Below are 26,881 nucleotides of genomic sequence, written 5' to 3' on the forward strand. Positions count from 1 at the left end.
CAGCATAGCTACTGTTTACTGTAAGAAACTCTTAGTGATTTTGAGATGCCTCTCACGCCTGCTGAGAAGCAGCGACGATACCGAGAAAGGCGTAAAAATAATCCCGTGAAGGACGCAGAATCTAAAATAAAAGATCGAGAGCGATACCTACCATGCAAACAAACGCTTAGTACGAGATTTGAACAACTCGTGAACATCGAGTAATAAAAAAGAAATGGGATCTGCAAATGCTAGACGGAAAGATAAGATAACAGCGCTCCGTGTTGTTCCGTACACCGCAAGGCCATCACCTCCTCATTTAAATAGTCCAGCCACTCCAAGTCAAGATCAAATTATTGCAAATGCTGATCGTCGTTTAGTTACACCACAGTTGTCTACTTCCCGTGAAAATATTCCAAGCTCCATCACATAAGCAGCTTCTCGCGGTAGAAATCAAGTAAAAAGAAACAGATCGAAATTATTTAGAGAAAATATAAAGTTAAAGGAACAATAAGAAGCAATAAACAAGTGTTACCAAAAGTATAAAAAGCGATATAATCGAGAAAAACGGAAGAAGTCTAAAATTCAAGCTATCTTGATAAGCTTGATAGTTTAGCAAATCTACAGAAATATGAGGTCTTTTCAAATGCTATTAAAAAACGCCACAAAAAGGTCAACAATCGGAAAGAGTAATGTGCTATTCAGAAAATTTTTGAAGAGAAGAGTATTAAAAGTTCTAGACAAAAGAACAAAAATAATTCAAGAATGTCTTGCTGTGAACCAGGGATGGAACCCGAAAGATCAAAGATAAGGATCAAGACCAAAGGATTTAATAATATAGTCTTCAGCTCAGATTCCGATGATGATGCTCCTCTAATCATTGAAAGAAAAACCTTCTAGCACTGATTTGTCAGAACAACCCGGCACATCAAAACAAAATGAAGATGCTTTGATCAAGAAGGAAAATATTCATGTCAATAAAATAAAACTAGGTGTATTTATCTTGATTAAAATTTCCACCTTAAAACAGGATTATGTTTATCTGGGTAAAGCCTTATCTGAAGTTGAAGAATATGGTGTAGTTAAAATGATGTTTTTTAAGTCAATCGATCATACTGCAACAAAATTCAAATTAGTTGAGTCTTATTTATGTTAGGTGACTTTTGATAATTTACTTGCTATTCAGAACCTAAAAAAGTCTGTACAGGTAAAAGAATATACTACCATTTCGATAAGGCTTTAGACATATTTGAAAAATGAGTAATTTACATTTTCCAGTAACCCTTTCAAGAATATTTGATATTTTTTTATAAAGTTAAATAATAGATTAGTAAATACCAATCACAAAGTTTATTGTTATTAATTTTTAAGTTTACATTTACGTCATTAAGATCACAAGCTAAACTGAGTGCAATTTAGTCAAGTAAGGAATATAAAAAGAACAACTACGTTACCGTGTTACAACCCTGTTACTTTTCTGTCCCAAAGATTTAAAGGACAGTCTTCAGATTTTTATGAAAAGCTAATAGTATAACATGATAATTTAACAAAATGTTAGTGTGTTACCTATTTATACAGTCATATGTTATTGTTAGCAGTTAATATATAAATATTTAGAGTGATTATATAGAATTTAATATTATTAAAATTCAAGAAGTAACAGAGTTGTTTGGAGTTTAATAAATAATGGTTAAATTTATGAAAAAAACTTGTTATTATAATTGTGATTATAAGATAAGAGATTGTAATTATCATTAATGCCATAATATTTGACTCTGATTTGTTTAATTTCACAATAAAAACCATAACAGAGTTGTATTTTTTTATACCCTAACTCACAAAATCTGAAATAAATCACAAATCATAAGTTAAAGATCGCGGCCAAATGTAAAAGCAAAACGAGCTATTGTTTTAACGGGCATCGATGTACTTAAAGACATTTTAGAGTAATTTTTTTTTATAAGTTTATTACTTTTTAGTCACGGTTACCTGCGCGAAATTTGACAATGACCCATAAACAATTGCATTTTTTAACTTAAATTTTTTATCATTAAAATTAAGAAAAAAACTTTTACAACCCCTGCAAGCTAATTTTCGATTTTTTGGACTCTGTGTCCTTACTTTACATAAAAAACTGAAAATATGATCGAGAATTTAAACTTCCGAAATAAATGTCGTAATAAAACTTTTCTTTACTGGACTATTACCCAGTCAGGGGCAATGCCGCTCAAACATGTTTGTTTTTAATGTTTTTCTACTATTAGTTAAAGATAATATTGTTAAAGATATATGTTTTTGTTGTTCAATTGGTGATTACTCTATATTTTTAAGATTTTGTTACTTTGCTTAATATTGATTTATAATAATTAATTTGAAAAATACACCATATTTTCCTCAAGTGAACGCCATTCCCCCTACTAATGTAAAGATCGAATGGGTAGTTTAATTTACAAGCCAATTACAATTCAATTTAGGACACGACAAATGAATTCCGGATAATAATAATAATATAATAATAATCATTTATTTCGGATTCATTCATGAGATTACATCCATATTTGTTAGTACAATTTGCAAACTTACAAAATGGTGTTAGTAATTACTTATTAAATCACATATTTAGAAAATAAATAAAATAAAATAACAGGCTGGTCCGGGTGGACCTCCCGATGATGACAGTAAATTACTATACGACTGCGTGCAGCCGCATCCAACGATCCAGCATCGGGGAGTCCCACCGGTCCGACAGCGTATGCAGTATGGTGTTGGGACTGTCGCGCATGCGGCGCATGGTAGAAGCGCACCGCTTGCGCATGATGGCCGCAAAGCCATCTGTGTGAGCTGCCGCGAACATAGCGGAGGCGCTGCAGTGGCGCGGCAGTCCCATCAGCACCCGGAACGCGATATTATATTGAACACGCAGATCGCTGTATGCCCGCAGTGTGTAGTTAACCCATAGGCTGCAGGTGTAAAATGACTGACAGTACGATTTAAAATGCGCAACTTTAACAGTCTCCGTGCATCGTGAAAACCTGCGGGCCAACATGTTGCATCGGACAGACAACGCTCTGCGCTCTCTTTCAATATCTATATTGTCATTGAGGTCCTAGGTAACCCAGTGACCCAAATACTTCACTTGCTTAACTTTATTTAGAGCTGTACCACATAAGCTGAATGTCGGAACGAAAGTGTATCGCTTTTTATCCGGCCAGAAAATCATTATTTCACTCTTTCGCGTTGTATTTGAGCCCGTGTGCCACCGCATAGCACTCACAAATTTTCAGAAGCCTTCGTTAAGCACCAATTGATGGGCTCAGCAGCACCATATCGTCTGCGTAGCTGATATTGTTCACGCACACTCCATCAATATGACACCCGACGTCGGAGCTGCTGAGCTCATCGATCAGTCGGTTGACATACAGGCTGAAGAGCTTGGGAGAGGTCAGCCCCCCCTGCCTCACCCCGCATAATGACAGTCTTTTACTGATATCTAATAACTGGTCTTCTATTAAGGACCGAAATTCTAAGATTGTAAGACTGATTTGAATCCCAAGTACTATCTAAATTTAAGATCATATTTCCTCTTCTGTTATTAAAAAAATGTAACCATTGGAGGTAATTTAATTTAGAACCTGGCGATATTTATTTTTTAGTGCAATGCATTTATCCGAAACAATTATATTCTGTATATAAATAAATGTTTTGGATTGAAGTAAAATGGGCGCCAATAAGGCTTTTTAAAGGTTAAACTGTTGCCATAGTCGTCGCATGTAAGATATACAGGGTGTCCCAAAGTTATGGGACATGAAGGGAAAGTACCTTAAATATCGTAGATAGGGTATTTTACTTAAAGAAGACTTTATGTTATTTTTAAAAGTTAGTAATTCTGCAGTCAAAGGTTTTCTAAAAATTACTTGTATCGTCTGGGACTCGAACCGACTTTAAAAGTAAAAAAAAAACATCCCTACTTTTATGATGCCAATCGAAAGAATGGCCAAAAACTCATAACTCTTCTCATGTAACATAATATTTTAAAACAAAGGAGCAACGTAAAATGTTTGAGTAAAATTTCAAGAAAGTAATACATTGCCGACGACGACGTTCGAAAATTAGAGATATTATCATTCCATAGATAGCATTGATTATTCGTAAATAAGTACCCACTTCATAATTAAAATACTTTATAGCATAGTTTTAGTTTAAAAGCGATACGAGAATGTGTGTGAGTTACAAACAGAATTGTGCCATATCATATCGAGTATTCACCATAAAATGATAAGATAATCAAAAGGCAGCGGACTCACTAAAATATTGGCGAATTGCGTAAGACAGGAGGGATCACATTTTGAGCATTTAATTAATTTACAAAGAAATACCCACTTAATTGACTACTTTCTCATATCTACATATCATAAAAGTAGGGGTGTTTTTTTTAGATTTCATTCGGTTCGATTCCCAGACGAGGCAAGTAATTTTTAGAAAATCTTTGAATGCAGAATTACAAACTTTTAAAAATAACATAAAGTCTTCTTTCCGTAAAATACCCTATCTACGATATATAAGGTACTTTCCCTTCATGTCCCATAATTTTGGGACACCTGTATATTATATCCTTTTTTACAATCACTATCTTATTGGGACTGGGGTTAGGCACTGGAGCTATGGTAACAGCACTAAATAGGTAGGGTACATAAAGTTTCGTGAGGCATTCAAATTAAACAAATATTTACTATTTTGAATTCATTTATTTTAATAACTAACGAACTAAAACCTTCTTCTCGTAAAGGGTAAATGGAAAAAAGTATATTAAAACATTGTCATGTAAAATAAACAACATAATGGTTATCAAACATTGCATTCTTGCGAAATCTATCCGCCATTGTTATAAGAATTGAGAGCACAATAAATTAAACCAACGAAATGTAATATGTTAAAGCTCTGTTCAAACTGAGGCGAATAACGCGCGGAACGCGGGACGAAAGTCGCTCGCGCCGATTGTGTCGGCTAACTTGAATGGACGTGTTAAAATTGACGCGAGTAGTCGCTCAAGTTAAAGCGAAACAAGAGCAGAACGCAAGGCAGAATTGTTTGATCTCACAATGCATGATGTTTCTCCACTGTAGAACCAAAAATTACACGCGGGAAGTCGCGTCAGTTTGAGAGGTGAAAGCGAGCGAATTACGTTAAAACGCGTTCCGCTTCCCGCGCGTTATTCGCCTCAGTTTGAACAGAGCTTAAGATTTTTTATCATTCAACATACATATAAGACTTATAAAGCGTTCAAATATTACTTCTTGAAAACACGAATGATAAGTAATTAGGCCATAAAAAATAATATTAAAATTCTTCAATGCGATATTTTGCAACTATCATCGTTGCATTTTGAAATCTTATACAAAGTTAACATTGATAACATGTGGTATCGTCTTAGAAACACCGTGCAAGGAAGTTCCAACATTACCCATAAGAGTTTCTGCTTTAACGTCTTACGCGTCGAAGCGTACAAACAATAATTTTGAAGTTGGATCTTAAACTGCATCCTGATAAGATTCAATTAACGTAAGAATTGAGACAATGACTTCGTAGCAAGATTGGCGTATGCAGAAGCTAATGCTAGAAAGATTCTCCAATATTGACTTACCAGTTTGAGGCTCCTTTGCACGGGATGCCGACTAGATTATCGGTACCCCAACAGCGCCTATTTCTGCCGTGAAACAGTATTACTTGAAACAGTGAAACAGAATTACTGTGTTTCGCATTTTGCATTATTTTATTTATGAAAATAAGAGACGAGACGAGCAAGACGTTCAACTTGTGGTAATTGATACGCCCTGCCCATTACACTCGCTAGGATTCTTGAGAAACCCAAAGCTGAGCGGCACTACAATACAACAACGCTCGTCGCCTTGAGACTTAAGATGTTAAATTTCATTTGCCCAGTAATTTCAGACCGAAACACAATAGCTTACACATTACTACTTCACGGTAGTAATATTCACCGTTGTGGTACCCATAATCTAGCCGGCATCCTGTGCAAAGGAGCCTACCACTGGTAAATTGACTACATTTATCTAGTTATCTACATATAGGTATATAGTTATACTTTACCCATACCTGAATTATTTATTATATGTACTATTGCGACACCCGATACAAGCCACAGCATAAAATTTATCGATATTTTTCGAAACAGAGAGGCAATGACTTATCGCTACTTGTTCCCCACTTTCAAAATAGCGGCAGGTAGTACTCTTTGACTTTCACAAGAGTCTGTTTTAAGTCTTAATGACCAAATGAATTTTGTCATATTATGATTCTGTTTTGTAACTCATATTCAAATTCATTGCATTATTGGCTAACAATCGATATTCATCTTATATAAATTTGATGTTTAATCCCTACTAATATTATAAATGTGAATGTAAGTTTGTTACGCTTTTACGCAAGAGCTACTGAACCGATCTTAATGAAATTTGGTAAGGTGATTGACTAGAGCTACATTTTATCCTCGAAAAATCTATGGATCTCTCGGGATTTGTGAAAAACTTAAATTCACTTCAATGAGTTATAACTATATCAATAGTAGGTTTAGTTTGCCAAAGCAATCTTCCTCGAAATAATATTCATATAATATGTTGGGAACGGGAGCGAAAACGGGAACCGGAACTGGAATAGGGCATGAGATAATCTTCAATTCCAAACTGGCCTATTTTTTACAACCCTGTATCTACGCGGACGAAGTCGCAGGCATCAGCTAGTATGTGATAAGGCGGATATAATTCGAGCAATCCATGAAATTTGTTCGAAGCACTCGATCAGTTCCACATAGCAACTGTACATCGGTCAGTCACTAAGCCACATATAACTAGAGTTCATATTTGATCCTCAGATCTTTATACTCCTCGTCGCTAAGATTTTCAGTCGTCTTGCAAATTTCCAACATTTTTCCGACCACTGAAAAATTTAAAACACATGTTTATTTCTATATAATATTAAAACTTCTTATTTATACATAAATATGGATGCAGAAAACAATATTATTTAATGTAAGACGAGCCAGACACGTAAGTGGGTCACCTGGTTATCGACTTACAATATACTATGGTGTAGACTTTTTTTTATGACAATAAGGGACGAGGCGAGTAAGACGTTCATCTAATTACTAGCTACGTGCTTAATAAGCTAATTAAGTAATTTCACTAGCTACGGTGCCCTTCAGACCGAAACACAATAATGCTTATACATTACTGCTTCACGGCAGAAATAGGCGCCGTTGTTGTACCCTAACCTAAATATACTAGTATATAAATATATACCTACATAATATTCTAGTACTAGTAATAATGAGGGAGATTCGCCTATACAGCTCCAAACAGACGAGCTAAATTAACTTACATCAAAAAAAGATATCTTAAACAAAGCGTGCACACCTCAAGAAGTCTGGCGACGCTCCTGTCAATCCTCTCATGTTGAAAGAGTGGGCCGGTGATCACTTATAATCAACTCCTTCAATGTCATTAAAAATCTCATCTAGATTGTTGTCTAAAGAGCTATGAATAGATACAAGTATTTCTAAAGTAGTTAAGCACCCTTAAAGGTTGGCAGCACTCCTGTGATTCCTCTGGTGTTGCAAGAGTGGTTACCTTTCGCTCGCTTGTCCACCTGTTCCATAAAAAAAGTTATTATGTATTATAGTGTGAACATACATGCTGTAATACTTACACTCTTTATCACTAGGACTTAAAAACATAGCTAACGCAGTGAACCGTTTGACTCCAGTGAATGCACGCAAATACTTAGAGAGACCAATTTGTGCATACTTGTTTCTAAACTCATGAAGAATGAACAGTATTTCCGATAGGGTATCACTTTCTAATGCGTTCGCGAATATTGAGGGTATGTTAGATGGTGCTATAATCTGAAAAACATCCAAACATAAAAACTGTGCGCATATAACTCAAAAACAAAATGTTAAAATAATGCATTTTATGGTAACTTTAATTTGAGTTTGAAGAATAAGTGTAGCAAAATAAAAAATATGGGCAGTAAACGACTTACAATTAAGTATGTAATATCAAGTTATATTAGGTTTAATTTGTGTCAGCTTGATGTATTTACAAGCGCTACCAACATCATGAACTGTCGTAAGACAGTTTTAACATTATTTGACACTTTTGACATTTTTGACATTTTTGACATTATTTGACATTTTAAGTTCACGATATATGATTGATGAGATAAGACGTCTCAATTAATTATAACATTTATTTACCGACTTACTTTGTTAGTACTGTTTTATATAATTACTAGCTGTTTACTGTTTTATAGGAATTTGCCAATAATATTTCAAAACTTCAAGAAAGATTTCGTAAAAAATGCTGCCTGTTATTATAATGAAATTGTTTTACAGCAGAACTGTCAAACCCTGTGTCACTAAATTCTCTCATAGAAAATATGTCCATACAAAACAAATATTGAAAATAAAAATAATTATGGGTCCCAAATCGAAATAAAAACTATCCTATCTCTCAAGTTGGACCAAACTGCACTCCATGAAGTAATCCCTATAAAAATCCGTTCATTAGTTTAGGAGTCCATCGCGGACAAACAACGTGTCATGTAATTTATATATATTAAGATAACTATAATTTTAGAAATAACTAAAATAGTATATTGATCTTTGGTTGACTTGATTCGTGTATCACAATCACTGTGACGGTCGTGCCCTATATAAGCCAGAGCGCTCAGTTCGAGAGAACATTACACATTGTTAATTGTAAGGAGTAACGCTGCCCAAATTGTATTAAGGGGCCATCCAAGTACGTCACACGTTAATGGGGAGGGAGGGTATCACCGAAGTGTGACATCGTGTGACAAGGGGCATGGGTGGGTCAATACTTTTGTGACGTCACATGTTAAAATTTAAAATACTAAAATTCAAAGTTTGGATGTGAATTAAAATTTTTAAAAATTTACGAACTTGATCTATAGTTCTTAATAATTTAGCATTCTCGCAATGCGATAATCTCTCATGCAACGTCATTTAACTTCTAGAGCGGCGTTGTAATGTAAGTGAGACACTCAAATTCACGAGAATTTTGAATGGTAAGGATTAATCGTTTATTATTCTCTAACTAGTCATTTGTTTTTTCGGTTTTATGAAATGTTGGACTTTATGTTGATTTTATTAGATTATTATTTAATAAAAATAAGTAAAAAATTAAAATAGCTGTTTTCTCTCGATTATTTTTAAATACATTCATAAATTTAAAAAATGTGTGACGTCACATCAGGTGGGGGGGTTATAAAAATGTGACAACCTGTGACAAGGACGGGGAGAGGGGTTCAAAAGTCCTAAAATTCGTGTGACGTACTTTATGTATGCTAAGTTATAAGTAGAAAACAGATATTTCAATTTTAAGTGCGTTTAAATTACCAACCCCTTCTACATTTGTAATTGAAAAGTTCTCGTGTCCAGGTCTATGTTACCAAACTCCTACGAAACGGGTAAACCGATTTGTATGAAATTTTTGTGCATATTAGGTAGGTTTGAGAATCAGTCAACATCTATTTTTCATACCCCGAAATGATAAGGGTGACCCACCCCCAAATATTTTATTTTATTATAATTATTAAAAAATACAAACAACTTTCACCCGTCTACAATCAACACCTATGTTTGTATTGAGATTTATATATTATTCTTTATCATGCACAAATCCGCAATAGGGTTGCAAGATGGCAATCGAGTGTAATATTTATAGTAGTACGATTAAATTTTATGAACGATATATTTGGTAGGTCTGAGAATTGATCGTCATCTAATTTTTATATCCCAAAAATATTAATTATTGAATTTTTTTGTATTACTTTAAATGGCAATACAACGTTATCTGCGTCAGCTAGTTTACTATAAAAATTATACTCATGTAAAATAAATAATTGGTTGATTTTGTTTATTTCAAAATTTTAATTGAAAAAATTTTTCCAAAAATTTACCAATCAATTTCACGCTTCAACATGATAATCTGAATACAAAAATCACATCAGTGCCTTTTGGCATTTTTATAATATATATAGCATATTGTGGAATAGCTATAAGCTGACCCGACCCATGTTAGTGTATATAAATACTACTCCTACTGTTTAGTCAGTAAAAATAGACCAAGAAGTTTTTATTACTTTCTTAAAATATTAAGTAATTAGGTTTTTATTCTTTAAATATAAAGTTTTAATAATTAGTGACTTTATAAACACTGTCATATAACGAAAACAGTCACAGGTGAGGTAATATTTAATAAATTATCGAGTAATGTCACTGCTTGTGGCGGCGACATGGGACGGGTCGACCCTTCCCTAAAATTTGGTCGAGGGAGGCGATAGCTGGCCCATGCGCCATGCTCGTGAACAGGCGCTACTTGTGGTGGCAGGATGGTCCTGTTACCGGAAGCTCTGCTTCTTATTCTTAAAAGATATTATATATTTGTTTATAATCGCTTATTAAATGCTCGCAAATTACCTTTGTTTATTTACAGTGTTTGTAGATGATGCAACTACTGTACTCAATAACTATTGTTTTGTATTCATTTACATTTACAATTTTGACTTACTCATGTAAGGCATTGACTATTTGGCGTTTGAGTATATTTGTTGCATCACTTTACATATATATTTTTTAATTGTAATGATTTGTAAAAGGATGGAAATTTAAATCATCATTTAAAAGAGTGGTAATGAGTTTCTTGCTATTTCTTCTCATTAGCTTAGATTTTTTTTTTTACATTCATAAGTGTCATTCCCGTGAACTACATAAATAAAGTAATTTTGATTTGATTTGATATATTGAGGGAATGCGCAGTTTTCCTTATTTAATTCACCACCTACTGTCAGTCCTTTTATACAAGTAACTTGTGGGTGAAGCATACACGTAACACTATGAACATTTTTAGAGTGCAATTTAATAATGCTTTCAGGATGTTCTTGGGATTACCACGTTTTTGTAGTGCATCTCATATAGTGTTTGCCTTATACAGAGTAGATGATTTTTATGCTATTCTGAGGAAAAAGATTTATTCAATTAGGGATAGAATTAATAAAAATGAAAATGGTATATTAAGAGTCTTAAATAATGTACATAATTTTATTAATAGAAAATCTTAAATCTAAAAATAAATCCTTGTAATATTACTAATCCTAGAATAAGTTAATAAAAACTATTGTTGTATTTATTTCAGGCAGCATTGTCCATATATTATGGTTTATTATTAATATTATTAGTTCGCATGGATAATTGGATAATAATGTAATACTTACACTTAAATAATCACTCCTTCCTTCGGGGTAGCCTTTCATATACTTCCACTCATGCATAAACTGTACACTATTCATTGGTGGCTCCATTTTGCTAATAGACAGATCCTTCATTATAACATCACACAATTTGTAAGTATCACCTTGTTCTGTTGGTTGGGTCACTTTTGCTACAGTGTTTGAGGTATTGTTGGTGTCTCCATGTGCTAGGCTATCCGATTGTACTGAGACCTGAGGGGTGGTACAGCCTAATGGTATTTCTTGTATTGTGATATGCTTGAGGGCTCTCTGAAATTATAATATTATTTATTAATTATATATTTTATTATTATATTAATATTGAAGAGAAACTTAAACAGAATGTTGTTGTGAACTTTATTTACTGAGAAGAGAATAATCCTATAATAGCTTTTTTTACACGCTTTTTATTAGCTTCACCTGTATGTTTGTATGTTTGTAACCGACTTCTTTGGGCGCGATATTGACCCACTTTAAACGGCTAGATTTCGTTCAAACTTTGTAGATTTATCGAGGACTGATGACATTACACTAATTTGATAAAATTATTCTATTATTCAATTTGCAAAACAATATTTTTGCCAATTTATATAATTTTTAAATTAATAAATCACTAATAAGCGCCATCTAGTAATTTATTGTAAACTACAAAGGAACCGCGCGACTTGTCAAGACAGTTCCACAAAATTATAGTATCTAATTCGTTTAGAAGCGAATAGATGGCGGTGATTTTGTATTTCACGCCATCTAGCAGCATTTTAATAAACTCTAAAGGCAATTATGAAGTGGTACATGGAACGTACGCGTATACAAACGATTCTGTAATGCTGAAGAAATATTTTTATTTACGAAAAGATGGCGCTGTTTAAGTAATCTGTTTCCATTATAAATTATTAGCACGTGATTTAACTGAGCTAATTATTAGAAGAGCTAGTTCGGTGATCTCCGGCTAGCTGAAATAAGTGATCTTTCAATGTAACTAAAATACTTTTATTCGCAAATATTAAAATACCTTCATTTAATATAAACAATTTAACTAAAAAATGAAAAATAAATAATTGTTTATTAAAATCTAAAAAACATGCTTTATATAAAATTCAACTAAAAATATAAAAGAAATTTTAGTAAATTTAAATTGAAAATAGTGTAAAAAAATATATTTCATTATAAAAAAAGTGGGGTGATTTTTAAGATATTATTAAAATAATAATTCATCTACCTCACGCTTTTTTATAATGAAATATATTCTTTTTTACACTTTTTTCAATTTAAATTTATTAAAATTTATTTTCTATTTTTTAGTTGAATTTTATATAAAACGTGTTATTTAGTTTTGTTTTAAACTATTATTTTTATGAAAATAAGGGACGAGACGAGCAGGACGTTCTGCTAATGGTAATTGACACGCCCTGCCCAGTGCCACTTAGGATTCTTGAAAAACCCTAAAGTTCTGAGCGACACTACAATTGCGCGCGTCACCTTGAGACATAAGATGTTTAGTCTGGGCAAATCCCAGTAATTTCACTAGTTACGGCACCCTTAAGACCGAAACATAGTAATGTTTATATTACTGATTCACGGCAGAAATAGGCACCGTTTTGGTACCCATAATCTAGCCGGCATCCTGTGCAAAGCCTCCCACTAGTTAAATATAATTATTATTTTAGAGAGGTAAAACAAAAATACCTTAGATCGTAAGTGTGGCGGTTTCTTCACAGTCTTAATAATAGTGATATTCTCCCCAGCTCCATCCTTCCACTTGTCCAGTGGTGACAATTCCTTGACCTTACTTTCCTCAATTTCTACAATTTTTGGTTTATTCTGGTTTTCAACGATCGATTTGTTTTCTTTTGTTGGAGTGGATAACGGTGATGATTTGGATTTTGACTGAAAACAGAATAAAGCGCGGGTAGTAATAAAATACATTTGTATTAACATAATACATAATATATCAGCGAGGCAGCGTTTTATCGATGGCCCGATAATAGAAACAATAGCCGCTAGATGTCGTTATTTATATGGCTTCAAATGTTGTTTCCTTCAGAAATGTGATTGATGTGTCTGTGATGTGAGGTCTGTGTCAAGTTCCGCACGATACAACATGTGTCATGTCGTTTGACAGTGACGCAGTTTCAAATGTCAAAAGTGTCGTGCATAACTGATGACAGAACTAGTCAACTGGTTGGAGTCAGTCGTGTTGAGGCCTTTGGCGGCGTCGCACTCAGAACTTAATACGCTTTTTATCCGTTTCCATCCGTACCTATTGGGTGATAATGTTGAGTATAATTATTGAAACTAAGTATACCTTTGTTGAACGAGCCGACTTAACTCAAATTTCGTGTTATTTCTCGAAAATAACCTAAAGTATGCAACGTAGTGAAGAAGCCGTCGGGGATCGTTCAATTTAACGCCGCGCGAACGACCCCGCGTCGACATATATGAAAAATTAATCGAACTCTATGATGTGATAAGCCTAACTAAAGTTTGTTCTGGTCTTTTAGTGGTTTGTAATTAAACATTAACGGCCTTACAAATTAAAGTGGCATAAAGTTATAACTAAGCTTAAACTAAGAATATGTAAAATGTTTACAAATAGACATTTTGCTTACGAATGGTTTGTTCACGACATATAACGTTTCCCGCGTTTATTTGCAAGACAGCTTGTCATTCGGAAAACTTCAGAATTATCATTGCATTGACAGTGGTGTCAACGATATTGTAAACATTATGCATTTTCTTTGTTTATCATCAGTTATAACTTTATACCACGTTTATTTGTAACGCCGTAAGTCGCTAATATAAACGGATAACCTTTAAAGTTGTAGTGTGTTATTAATAAACCTGAAGTAAAGTTATTCCAAATTTAATACTTTTTGTGTTTATTTTACTTTTGTCACTACAGAATTACATGACAGGGAAAAGTAATTTTAAACTTGGAGTTACTTTACACTGCGTTTATTAAAAACACTGTTTGTAATTGAATTTTAATCGATGTACTACCTTCTAAAAGAATATTATTGCCTAAAAGTTTTTCATTTAAAATACATATTTAATTCTACTTATAGGTACTAGCTTCTACACGCGACTTCATGCGATATATGAACATGTTGGGTATTGTAAGCGTTTAACAGCCAGTAAGGGGCCATTTGTGGACATGTTTCCCGGATGTTCTCCGATGAAATGCCATATAGATATCCCAGAGAATCTCGTGATAAGGGAAGTCGGTGAGATTCGTGGATATAAGTTACAAACTGTTTACACAGTTTGTCTACAGGATCGAGCGAGTCTTATAAAATAAATCTTAAAACGTATTTTACATATGCTACTGCAACAATAAAGAATAATTCAATAGTTTTTAAAATATGGCAAATTATGGTATTCTTTTCTTTAAAGTTCTATCACCATAGTAATTGTTTACTCTAGGTACTTCAAGTTTGCCTGATGTCAACGAACGGTTGCCTTGATAATGACTAATTAAGGATAGGCTATGATGGACTTAAGTAGAGTAGTTCTATACAAATGATTTAAGTTTTCTTTAGTGTTAATTCCGCCAATATTTGTTTTTAAACAATTCGACACGTGTTTCGCCTCTACACGAGGCGAAATCCACAAACGTGTTGTCTCGCCAAAATCTGGCACGAGACCGTAAGCTTCAATAAATTTTCTAGAGTAATTCTACTTAAGTGGTTAAACTCCCACACTCCCTATTCTATGTACTCGTACAGTGCTCCCAAATTAATAAAGCGCATACAGATCTTTGCCACTTTTCGGCAACGGTCATATTTCCCGACCGTCGGGAGACGATATCTATATAGAGTGGTAAAATGCATTACTTTTGCATAACTTAGTAGAATTATATTACAATAATAATAATAACAAGAGGGGTGTGTAATAGGAGCTCTATATAATTCCACATAGACTGAACACGTGCAGTCAGCACCAATACTTGAAGACGACTGACTGACCGGCTACCACAGCCGACCGCCCGATTTGTTTTCGTATTGTGAACACATGATTTGACTCCTATTTCTTTCGCACAAGGTGCAAAATGCAAGTGCATTGTTTAGGGCTCTTACGATTGAATGATTCGGGTGTTTCCGGGAATACGCCCATTAGCGAAGATCTGTATGCGCATTATTAATTTGGGAGCATTGCAGTACGTCAATGTATTGCCTCCTCGTTTAAAAAAAGAAGGTTAGGTGAGCGCACTTTCAAACCCCGCATCGTTCATAACTTTTATTACCTACAAATTATATTTGTATAATAATACCCAGAAGTGATAAATGTTATAATTGTCTGAAAACTGTTATATATGTGGCTGACTTAAGGAACAAATTTCTAATGAAACGCGTGGTCGTGAAATGTCAGAGATCAACTTGATGCAGATGGAATATCTATAACCTTAAAGTAATACCTAAACATAGACGTACAATATACTAGTGTAGATACTACCTGGCAGCCCGATATTTATTTGTCAATGTGTACGTTCGCTATTGGTTTAATATTCAAAATATTATGGAATTACTGCCAAGCGTGGCTGACTGTTAACGACTTATCAACCAATATCAGTTACTGCAACAATAGAATCGCTTTCGTTTTCTATGTTGCTGTATGTGCGTTGGAGATGTTCCTATCTCGCACGCCTTGTTTGTCTAAACGTTAGTACTTATACTATCATTACATTAGTAAGTCTATCCTACATATACTAGCTGACCCAACAAACGTTGTTCTGTACATAATAAATAAAATACTGAATTTGTCAGTAATATTTCATAACATCAAGATTTTATTCGCAAAATATGCTCCCTGTTGTTACAGTGAAATTGTTTCACAGCAGAACCGTCAAACCGAAAATATCTGATTTCAAAACAAATATTGTAAATAAAAATAATTATTCTATCTCTCAAGTTGGACTAAATTGCACTCCATCCAGTAATCCTCATTAAAATCCGTTCATTAGTTTAGGAGTTTACTGGAAACAAACATTACGACAGTGGATTTATATATATTAAGATTACAATAACTTATGTTAGGGTTGATGGATTAGTTGCTAAACTTCACGTTTACTAACAATGGATTCATTGTGTGTCTAACCTCACTACTTACACCTTTGGAACTCATTCTTATTTTAATGGCTTCAAGCTGACGTCTAGCACCTTCATTTCGCGGTTCCAGCTTCAAGACCTAAAATTTAAAAAAGAATTATTAAAGCAAAATCTTATGTTTATGTAAAAACAGAATAATACACATATGATGCAATCAACATATTTAGACTATATTGCAATCATTTGTAATTTAAATTTTTCACGTGGGTCATACGAACTATGTGTCTCTTATTCGGGGATGTGTATATGATATAGGCAATTAGGTAGTGCCTACCTCGATATAATATTAAGAATGATAGTGAAATCGATGTTAAATTTATGCAACATCTTAAGGCGAAGAGTAAGCAGAAAACACGCAAACATGGTGTTTTTAGACAAGTTTTGTGGTGAAAGTATAGCATTTCAAGCTATGAACACTACTTAATCCTGTTACACATACCTATCCTTAAGTCTTATTTGTAGGTTGCTAGTGCTTGCTGTTGGTTATAGTTAACACTGCCGAGCCTTTTTGAACTACCACTTTTCTTTGAAGTTAAACAAGTTTGTTGGCATGGCGTGACGCATTTTTTGGTACTTCTCTCAGAAAAGTTATTCTTATAGCTTGTACTTTTTTGTGTAGGTTCATTTATTCAGATTAGTAGTGAATAACGAGGATTGTAAGCATATAAACTGTTTTCCACGCAAGAATTTTGAAAATATTGGCTTTGTTACATAGATGGCGGGCCGGCAGCCGTGAACTCATATCGCTCAAGGTCGCTGGCATTTAGTGTCGCCTTAAATTCATGAAAAATCGACACAGTGATTGCAATTTGCGTCTTTACCGCAAGAGGGCGGTAAAAATGAAATTATGTATATCCTAGGTAATTTTAATAACAAAATTTTTTTTCTTTTTTAAACCCCGCGTACCTAGATTGTGGAGCTACATAAGGAAAATAACTAACGTATTCTGAAGCAAATATAAAAGCGGACTAAATGTAATCTTACAAGAGTTTAATTTAAATCATATCAATATAAAATTACTTTGTAGAAAATATAAGATGAATTAATTGAATTAAAATTGTGCTGTACAATACCTAAATTATATATATGTAGTGATACAAATAAGGCCTACCTAATTTCAAACACTCAAAATTTGATAAATTATTCGAAGGTGATAAATAAAAGCGTGGACTTCTTTTTTGGTTAATATTTTAGTATGAATTAAGTAAAAATTATATAATCTTCAATCAAAAATCAACTAAAATGAGATAATTATATAAACTTAGCTTTAGGCCTTTTTAAAAACTAGTGACTTAATTAAGCCTACATATTTAAAGTATACGAATATTGTTATTAAACTATCAATCATTATAAAATTATGTATTTCTGAGTTTTTTATCAAGTTTTCATGAGATCCTTGTACAACTTTTTAATTTATGTGACTAAATATTATACTTAAATTGCTTGTCAGACTTGACGTCGTATATAATATAATATAATATAATGTATACAAGAAATAAAGAATACTATAAAAAACAACATATCTATTCAAACAAATAGTAGAAAATGAACATATTTTCTCAAAAATATTATTAAATATTTAAAAATCAATTATTTTTTGTAGGCCTTATTTTATTTAAACAAGGTAACAAAATAAGGCCTCAGAAAATAACACCTATAGCGTAATCTACTTATAAGAAAGTTATAAGGAACGTAATATAAAATAGTAGCATAATTTGCTTAGGAACATTAATCAGTCTTATTAATAATAAGTAAGTAGTAATAGAAGTAGCTATAAAATAAATTTTCTTGACAGTTAGGACATACAAATGCGTCTAGATCACTTTCTGTCAAGCCGACACAATCCTCGTGGTACCACTGACAACACTCTAGGCATTGTATCATATCTGCAATCCTCTCCTCTTCACAAGCAAGACAGTACCACTGTTCTTTATCTTCAGTTGATTTTGGTTTAATCGTCCGTTTCTTGTTTTCTTCGTAGGTTTCTTTGGTAGTTTTCTTTCCTTTTTTTGTATTCTTCGAATTATTCTTTTTTTCTTCTATATCTTCAGTTGATTTTGGTTTAATCGTCCGTTTCTTCTTTTGTTCGTAGGTTTCTTTGGTAGTTTTCTTTCCTTTTTTTGTGTTCTTCGCTTTTTTCTTATTTTGTTCTTTATCTGTATTGAATAAATCTTTCGTAACTCTCTGGCCTTTATAATTTAAAGCTTTTTTACGTGGACGACTCTTAGCAACACCGTAATCTGGTGTAGGCATAAATTGTTGGACATCAGTCTTCATATTTCTAGCAATTTTTGCTAAAGGTTGGTCATCTTCAGTGTCTTCGCCATCAGACTTAGTGAAAGTATCGTTATTAGGATTTACATTCTCGATGTCACACTAGGTGTCTGAAGAAGAATATATTCTTAAGCGTTTCTGGGGGATAGGCCTGCGTATAAATGCGTACAAATTTTCTTCTTCAGACGCTATACTGCACTGCTCATCTTCTGTACTATCACTATATTCTACTAGTCGGCGGGTAATCTGTAAACCGCTCGGCCCAGGAAGATTTTCGACACAATCTTGGTTATTAATAATTATTCGAGTTGGTGTACTGCATTCTGTGGGGGAAAAAGATAAAAATACTCGAAGATCAGGTGCGGCCGGGGATAATGGTAAGGATTTTTCGGCATCGATCAGTTTATGCAAATACAGGTTCAGGATGGGCGAGGATTGACGTGAATCAGTGTCTGTTTCAATATTTGTATCGGATCCTGTTAAATTTACTTGAGGTCTTACGTTTGTATTTATTACTTCTGAAGGTACAACGCAGTCGTTTAAATTACTCTCACTGATACGACGCTCTGTTAAGATGGAAGGAGCAAAAGCAGTATTAGGTATTGCATCAACGTTTAATGGATAAAGTCCAGTTGCTTTGAATCCACTTGTTATATTGTCATAGGTCATGATCTTTGCCCAGATTTTAGATAAAATTGCGTTAAATCGAGTTTTAGTGATCTTTTGGGCTTGTGTTTGGTACATATATTGTAGAACTTCTTGATCCCAGTACGATTCAAAAGGATGTAACAGGCTTTGTCAAGAGGCTGTAAGTCGTGTGTCGTACTGGATGGCAAACAATAAAGGACAATGTCATGTTTTTCAGCTGTTTCGGCAATGCGAAAATCTAGATGGCATTTGGCACCGTCAAAAATGAGAAGGCATTTTCCAGGAGTTTTATACTTCGCTAGGTGTTCGATAAAAACAATAGACAAGTCTGTTGTCATACTGCCTTTTGGTGCCATGTGGACAATTGATCCTACAGGCAAATTGTCACCATACTCCGGCTTCTTCCTTTTTCCCTTAAAAAGTATCATGGGGGTATAGGATTCCCTATAGCATTAACACATCCCACAAGAGTAACGTTCTCACCATGCTCAGAACCCAGCATGTGCACCCTTTTAGCACCCTTCTGAGCAATCACTGTTTGTTGATGATGTAATGTTAGTCCATATTATAAATCTTCTCCGGATGGTAATGAAGATATAACTCATCATAAAGCTTACGAACTTCATGAAAATGATGAGCGACAATAACCTTATATAATTTCTGGGCTCGAGCTGGGTTTAGGAATTGTGCTTTTCGTTTTGCTAAGCTGGGATTTCGTTTTAAAAATAATCTTAACCAGCCTTTTCCTGCAAGTCCTGTTTTTTTGTTGAAATTATTGTCAATATTGAATTTTTCGCAAAAAGCAAATGCTTGAATCCGTATCATTTTTGGAATCAGAGGTATTCCTATATCAGAAAATTTTATTATACGGCAAACGAAATCTTTTTCTTGCTCTTTCGTAAATATAGCGTTTCTTTCTTAGCTCTTATGTAAAATACCACTTTTAAGATGATTTCTAATGGTTCTTCTCGGCACGACATATCGCGCCGAAGCTTTGTATGTCGACAATCGTCCAGAACGTACATCATTAACTGCCGCTCTCAAGCTTTCATCAGACCACGTAGCCCGTTTTCGAGGAGACATACTGACAGGAATCAATCTATAAAAAACGCAATAAAGCTAAAATTCAACAGAATTTCTAACAAGGCCAAGGGTTACAAATAAGGCCTATTAAAAAAGTTGGCCTTATTTCGTACCCTATACCTCATACATGTTATACGCAATAATTAATTCACATATCCTAAATAATACAAAATAAAGTCATAGTTACCTTTTCGATGAGTCATAATGTAAACCGTGTACATAACTTGAAATAAAACTCTAAAAAATAATGTACGAAGATAATATACGATAGAAATAAAATATGATAGAACATACGACAAATTAATAACACGGAATGAAAACGGCCGTCGTCCACGAACGACCGACGAACACTGGCGCTGTGAGCGTGAGCGGGCCTATTTGCCGAGTTGTGGAGGTGTAGTCTATACGTTCGTGCAATATATATTTGATGTAAATACATTAAACGACTTTTTCGCACTATAGGCCTTATTTGAGCATAGGCCTTATTTGTATCAAGTACAAACAAAAAACAAATTTAATATTTTGTCCTCAAAACCTAGCACTGTCAGACTAAAGCACAACTAAGACTAGTTTGGTCTTCGTGCGTACCTTGCTGGAAATCTAATGCACGTCCCTGCTCTTATTATAATTTATTCATTGGGGTCAAATAGCCAGTACTAATATTCTTCTTAGTCGGACACTCTTGTCAGAGTGGTCGTGGTTGCGCTGACGAGGTACATGGTGGAGTGTTCGGTGGGTCAACATCCTTTCTGAGGGTAGATCTCCTGGCGATGTGCTTCCATTTCTGACGGTTAGAGGCGTTGCGAGTACACTGGACTATGGTGGACTCAGTAGCCTTTGTGATGGCGTCTATCCAGCGGGTTGGCGATCGACCGCGTGCTCTCTTGCCTTCCACCTGGCCCTGAACTACCAGTCTCTCCATCGAGTTCTCATTTCTAGAGACGTGACCAACAGTACTAATATTACAATATTACATTTCACTATAGAAATTTAAATAAACAGGTAACGAGTCATATGTAAATGTATCAGTCGTCGCGTAAGTAAAAGTAATTTCTCTAATCCTTCAGCCACCGAATGATTAAATATTGAAAACATCGATAAATTTAGTACAGCACTAGCGTATATGTTAAATAATAGTTCATTGTGACACAAGCGTTAAAAGTAGATTATTGTGATCGAGCCATCATAACCAAGCCCGAGCCGAAGTCGTGGGTTTTAAACAGTTTAAAAAATGCATCAACCAGTCACCTTTAGCAGCGGCCATTTTTGAGCATGGCACATGGACCAGCCATCACTTCCACTGTCATAAAATATGATGGAAGGGATCTGTGCGCCTCACCACTTTTTCTTGAACATTAGAATGTCGAATAATACTCCTGGATGAGTCAATACTGCCACTTTTAGAAACTCTAGCAGTGTGCTAGAATTATTAATATATATAACATAATTCTTACCTCAACTAGGTCATTAGAAGCCGCACGCAGCGAACCTAGTCGCTCTCTAGCCGTAGCACGTCTCTGTAGGGCTTTAACATACGTCGGGTCTAGTTTAAGTGCTTCTGTGCAATCCTTTTCAGCTTGGTGGAGGCTGTAGAGCAAAAAATGCATTGTTAAAACAGGCATCAATTACAATCTAATCAATTGAGATTAATACAAGCCCTTGACTTTTCTATGGGATTACGTAGACGCCATTATCACAATAATATTATAAGACACATCCACACACACATACACACACACACACACACACATACACACACACACACACACACACACACACACACAAATTATATTAGTAGTAATTTACAAGTTTAAAGTAATCTATTGTTATTTTTAATGCTTCTCTAGCTAGTGGTAATCTAGCTAGTGGATCCTTATAATATCTAGGGAGATCCTGGAGATCTGTAATAATTCAGACACGAGCTCCTCACAAAATACCAGCTACATCTAAGACTGTACTGTTTTAGCTTTAAGATCTTTGTGAGGAGAAAATAAATAGATAGTTATTATTATTATTACATATTATCATCCAACTGGGAATCCAATTGAAGCCAGTTAAGTTGTATAACTATACACGAGCTATTTTTAAGCTATTCTACTGTGCGCCTATTTATTTACAACACACCGGGGTCAAGCTACCGAAGCACAGTGTGAGGTGGTCAATTTTACATACAACCTTAATACGTTTTTGCTGGTGTGTGTACTTCACAATGTTTCTCTTTACCGCAAGAGCGTCGAGTTAACGTACAAAATAATTCGTAAAAACGAAACGACAATGGTACATTGCGGCCAGAGATCGAACTGGCTACTCCCCAATGAGCAGCAATGGCACGAGTCTTTCCGCCACGCCGCGAGTGGTAGCTCGTCCTTTGAAAGAAGCTGTCAGTTTTTTAGGAGAATAGAATATATTTAATTTAAAAATTATGGAAAAAGTTACCTATCCTTCTTCAGATAACACAATCCTCTATTGGCATAGTATATCGCATCATTCTTCACAAGTTCTATTGCTCTATTGTAGCATGATATTGCCTCATCCCATTTTTCTTGTTTTACAAATGTGTTACCCTGAAATTAAGTTAAATATTATGTTTTTATGAAAATAAGGGACGACTCGAGCAGGACGTTCAGTTGATACGCCGTTTGGTAATTGATACGCCCTGCCCATTACTATGCAGTGCCGCTCAGGATTCTTAAAAAACACAAACATTCTGAGCGGCACTACAATTGCACTCATCACTTTGAGACATAAGATGTTAAGTCTAATTTGCCCAACAATTTCACTTGCTACGGCACCCTTCAGACTGTTACATAGTAACGTTTACACATTACTGCTTCACGGCAGAAATAGGCGCCGTTGTGGTACCCATAATCTAGCCGGCTTCCTGTGCAAAGGACACATAAAATTACAATTATTATTGTATCTTATATTCAAACACTGAACTGGGCATATAATATACTGTACTAAGGTATATACATACAATAATATATGTACAATATACATACTTTTAGTGTTAAATAATTAAATGCATATATTTTTTATACTATATATACACATAAGCATCCACGACTCAGAAACAAACATTCATACTCAACATATAAATGTTCGCAAGGTTTCAAATCTGTAGCTAAGATGTCAGGGTTACTAGAATATATAGCACATGAAGTTGTCAAATTTAAGTATTATTCAATCAGCATAACTTTTCTATCGACAAACCTTCTTAGCTTATAGTGACTAAAAAAGGCTCAAAGTATAGATTGAACGAATCGCTGGATTAAATAAATATTGTAGAATCGTCAACAGTCTAACCATGCTCATGGCACTGAAAAAATATTTGATGAAATATTACAATATTTCATAATCTATTGCTCCAACAATTAATAAATATCCTCTTGACAATGATATAACTTAATTAATCGCAATAGACATTACATTATAAAAAGAAAAGGAAAATCAAAATAAAATCTTTCTCTCAAAGATAAAATCAAATAAAAATCACAAAATAAAGAAGCCTCATGCAGTTGTCTCAAACAATTATTAACCTAGTAATTATTATAATGGGTACTCACAATATACATTTTTTTAATTTGATGACGGTAGAATATCGGCATCAAATTAATGAAATACATATTGTGAGTACCCATCATAATATTTATGTTAAAGTTCTGCAATGACAAAAGTTTTAAAGTTATTAACCTACATATACTTACCATCAATTATTAGGTCACAAAAACAATGTTTGAGGCAATAAAGCCTCTAATTATTTTTATTCTATTTTCTTAGAAGTATCTTGTGTTACAAATATTAAAACCATAAGTCTACTCTACTTTAATTCCATAGACAGTGTTGGTTCTCTCTAATCGGCATCCTGACAACTTAATCTCCTCTTTGTTCAGTAAGCTGTCAGTTGGTTACTAACGTTTTTAACACAAACGATCAGCAAGCCAGTCGAGCCTCAACAGTCGCCTGGCATGGTTGCCTTCTAATACCATATTCGTACATTAAGTGAAGTAATTGTAAATTCTAATAAACCGCTTATTGGAAAGACGACGTTTTACTGGCTCAACCTTAAAACTTGTAATGTCTTTGATGACATGTTTTATTCTTAATAATTTATATTTCTGTGGCCTGGTGCTAATAGGGCCAATATCAATAATCATTATTTTCTTAGCGGCTTAAGTATACTGCAGCCCTTTAATCATTTTTTTTTTACTTAACTGTATGAAAGCGCACTCAACATTGGCCTTTTTTACAAAGTAACTTTTGAAAGATTGTTAATACACTAACACCCTTTTACCACAAAAAAATATCATACTTTTACAATAAACTGGCATTACCATCTTGATTCATACAAAAACGTACTTTGGCCCTTTTAGCACCGGCCACAGATTTATAATGTGTGACGGTAGTAAATGTCCAAGAGCTTTATACATTGGACTTTATTCCATCCTTATTACAATTGTCATATCTACTTTTAAGTTATTATTTTTTCCTACCCTTTACCTACTGCTTCACATCAGCTTTGCTCTTCCTGAGATATGACTTCAAGTTCCACCCAATCACTCTTTGATAACAAAGCCTAGCAAATACTTACTCTTTCCTTCTCATACTGAGCTTCCTCTCGCAACTTTCCCTGTTTATGCTCTTGGCTCTTCTTACTATCAAGAGATGCTGGGCCTACATCTGCCATGTCTACTTCTTCACATGCTTTGTCCTACAATATTACACTAAACAAATTATAATCAAGGTCAATTACATCTGAATATCTGTCCAATTGATATATATTTTCAAATTTATTATAAAGCTGTTAGTATGTACTCCACTGATTGGTCAAAATTCACATGACTGTTTACCACAGCAGCACAAATAAGTATACATACAGGTATCTGATGGTATGAGATCACTGCGGCCCATACACTCTTGTAACACATGAGAAAACAATGTGATATGTAGTGGCAAGAAACTCGTTGCCACTATTTTAACTACAATTACTATGTGAATGGATGCAACAAAGATAGTAAATTTTTATGACTAACATAATGAAGTTCTTAAAGTTCAAATAAACATACAAATGGATTCAAAAACCAAAAACACATTGTTGAGATATTGGGCCACAAACTGTGACAGTTTTTCCAAATTAATATGACTCAGATACTTTCATACAAAGAGTATTCTCTCAACAGAGCCATAATTATCATGTCTATACCCTCTTATATTGCAAACATCCATTTATTGGATAAAAAGGTTTTTTCCTTGAACTATACTGTTAATAATAATAAACAGCAAACACCTCTGATCTCAACAGCAACAATGAGCCCATTGTCAAGACTCTTATTGGAATAGCATGATGTTATAAATAAGGTCTCACAAGGACTGCAATATTGAGTTCAGTCTATAACAAGCTTGCATATTTTAGCGGCAGTTCATGAAACCCGCCAGTGTAGGCGAAACAAAACTCAATTTATAAATCTGACTATATACATGTATTTGACAATAGCTGTAATTTTTTTGTATTAATTGAAATTTGTGTGCATGTTGTAGTTTATAGTTATAAGAAAATCATGTCTCTGTTAAGACCCACAAATATATCCCACTAGTATAAATTTTATCAACAATTCTGATGTTTGTGTATTTGTCCATAGCCAACAGAGTTTAATAGTTTTTGAGTAATTTCTTACCACATCAAATTTATCCCAGGAATTGTAGTCTGAAGCAGCAATCCTTGGAGCTGGTTTTTTCATTACAACTACAGGTTTCTCTTTTTTAACCTTACTTCTAACTGGAGGCAAATCCTGTACACATACACTTCATTAAATGTTTGACAAATAATGATCGACAACAACAATGTATTCGGAAACTAAAACTATAATATTATTTTTAGGATTTTTGCTTTGTTAAATATTATACTATAATCGCACTACACAAACAATGGTGACTTTGAACCTGTTCAAAATCGCCTTTCAGTGCGGCTTCTTTCCTCTTCATCTCCTTTTCCCAATTTTGCAGGTCAGTGAAGTATGTTTGTAAGGACTTCACGTTATCTCGTGCCTGTCTTTGAATTTCAAAAGCTTTTTCCATTTCAGTTCAAATCTTATGTTTGCAAATTATTTACCTGATTGATCAATATTTGATATTTCGGTAACTAGGTACAGTCTGTAAGTTGTCAGTTAATCACAAATTTTTATTTTGCTGTTTCACAGTTCACACTTCACAGAATTAGGTACCGATGACACTTATGTCTAGACTCTAGACAGTTATGTGTTAACTCATGTCAATGTCATAAAATGGAGGTCTAAGGCTTAGCAGGCACTGTGATTAAACCCATGCTTTTAAACGTAAGTCTGAAAACGCAAAAAAATTTAACACATAGATTTCTATACAAGCGCACGCATTTGTGACTTTTTTCAGTTACTGATTTTAAAAACGCAACTAGCTACATTTTGAACGCGGTTTGTAAAAGCGCGTTT

The 26,881-nt window shown here is 34.1% G+C and overlaps 1 protein-coding gene across 3 annotated transcripts; it reads right to left on the minus strand.

Moving 5' to 3' along the window:
* Positions 1 to 4,704: 4,704 nt before the first annotated feature.
* LOC126972083 (RNA polymerase II-associated protein 3-like) lies at positions 4,705 to 26,657 on the minus strand. 3 transcript variants are annotated; one of them, XM_050818665.1, is made up of 10 exons: positions 26,527 to 26,657; positions 26,093 to 26,206; positions 25,009 to 25,128; positions 22,854 to 22,981; positions 21,872 to 22,004; positions 16,402 to 16,491; positions 12,994 to 13,194; positions 11,293 to 11,577; positions 7,702 to 7,897; positions 4,705 to 6,933 (listed from the first exon to the last, which is right to left on the minus strand). In XM_050818665.1, the coding sequence occupies exons 2-10, from the start codon at positions 26,153 to 26,155 to the stop codon at positions 6,845 to 6,847; spliced, it is 1,305 nt and encodes a 434-aa protein (XP_050674622.1). In that variant the 5' UTR covers positions 26,156 to 26,206; positions 26,527 to 26,657; the 3' UTR covers positions 4,705 to 6,844. The 3 variants fall into 3 exon arrangements, with proteins under 3 accessions (XP_050674622.1, XP_050674621.1, XP_050674620.1); XM_050818664.1 differs by having other exon boundaries at positions 16,414 to 16,491; positions 26,358 to 26,586; XM_050818663.1 differs by having other exon boundaries at positions 26,358 to 26,586.
* Positions 26,658 to 26,881: the final 224 nt, after the last annotated feature.

Source organism: Leptidea sinapis, chromosome 25 (genome assembly GCF_905404315.1).
Source record: "Leptidea sinapis chromosome 25, ilLepSina1.1, whole genome shotgun sequence".
In the NCBI taxonomy this organism is placed as follows: Eukaryota; Metazoa; Arthropoda; class Insecta; order Lepidoptera; family Pieridae; genus Leptidea; species Leptidea sinapis.

Bases quoted from the DNA above. Each gene is read 5' to 3' on its own strand.
- LOC126972083 (XM_050818663.1), bottom strand. From the start codon at position 26,492: ATGGAAAAAGCTTTTGAAATTCAAAGACAGGCACGAGATAACGTGAAG. The intron at 16,492-21,871 runs GTAAGAATTATG...TTTAAATTTTAG, and splicing joins CTTCTAATGACCTAGTTGAG to GTCTTGAAGCTGGAACCGCG. The intron at 7,898-11,292 runs GTAAGTATTACA...GATGTTTTTCAG, and splicing joins GAAGGAGTGATTATTTAAGT to ATTATAGCACCATCTAACAT.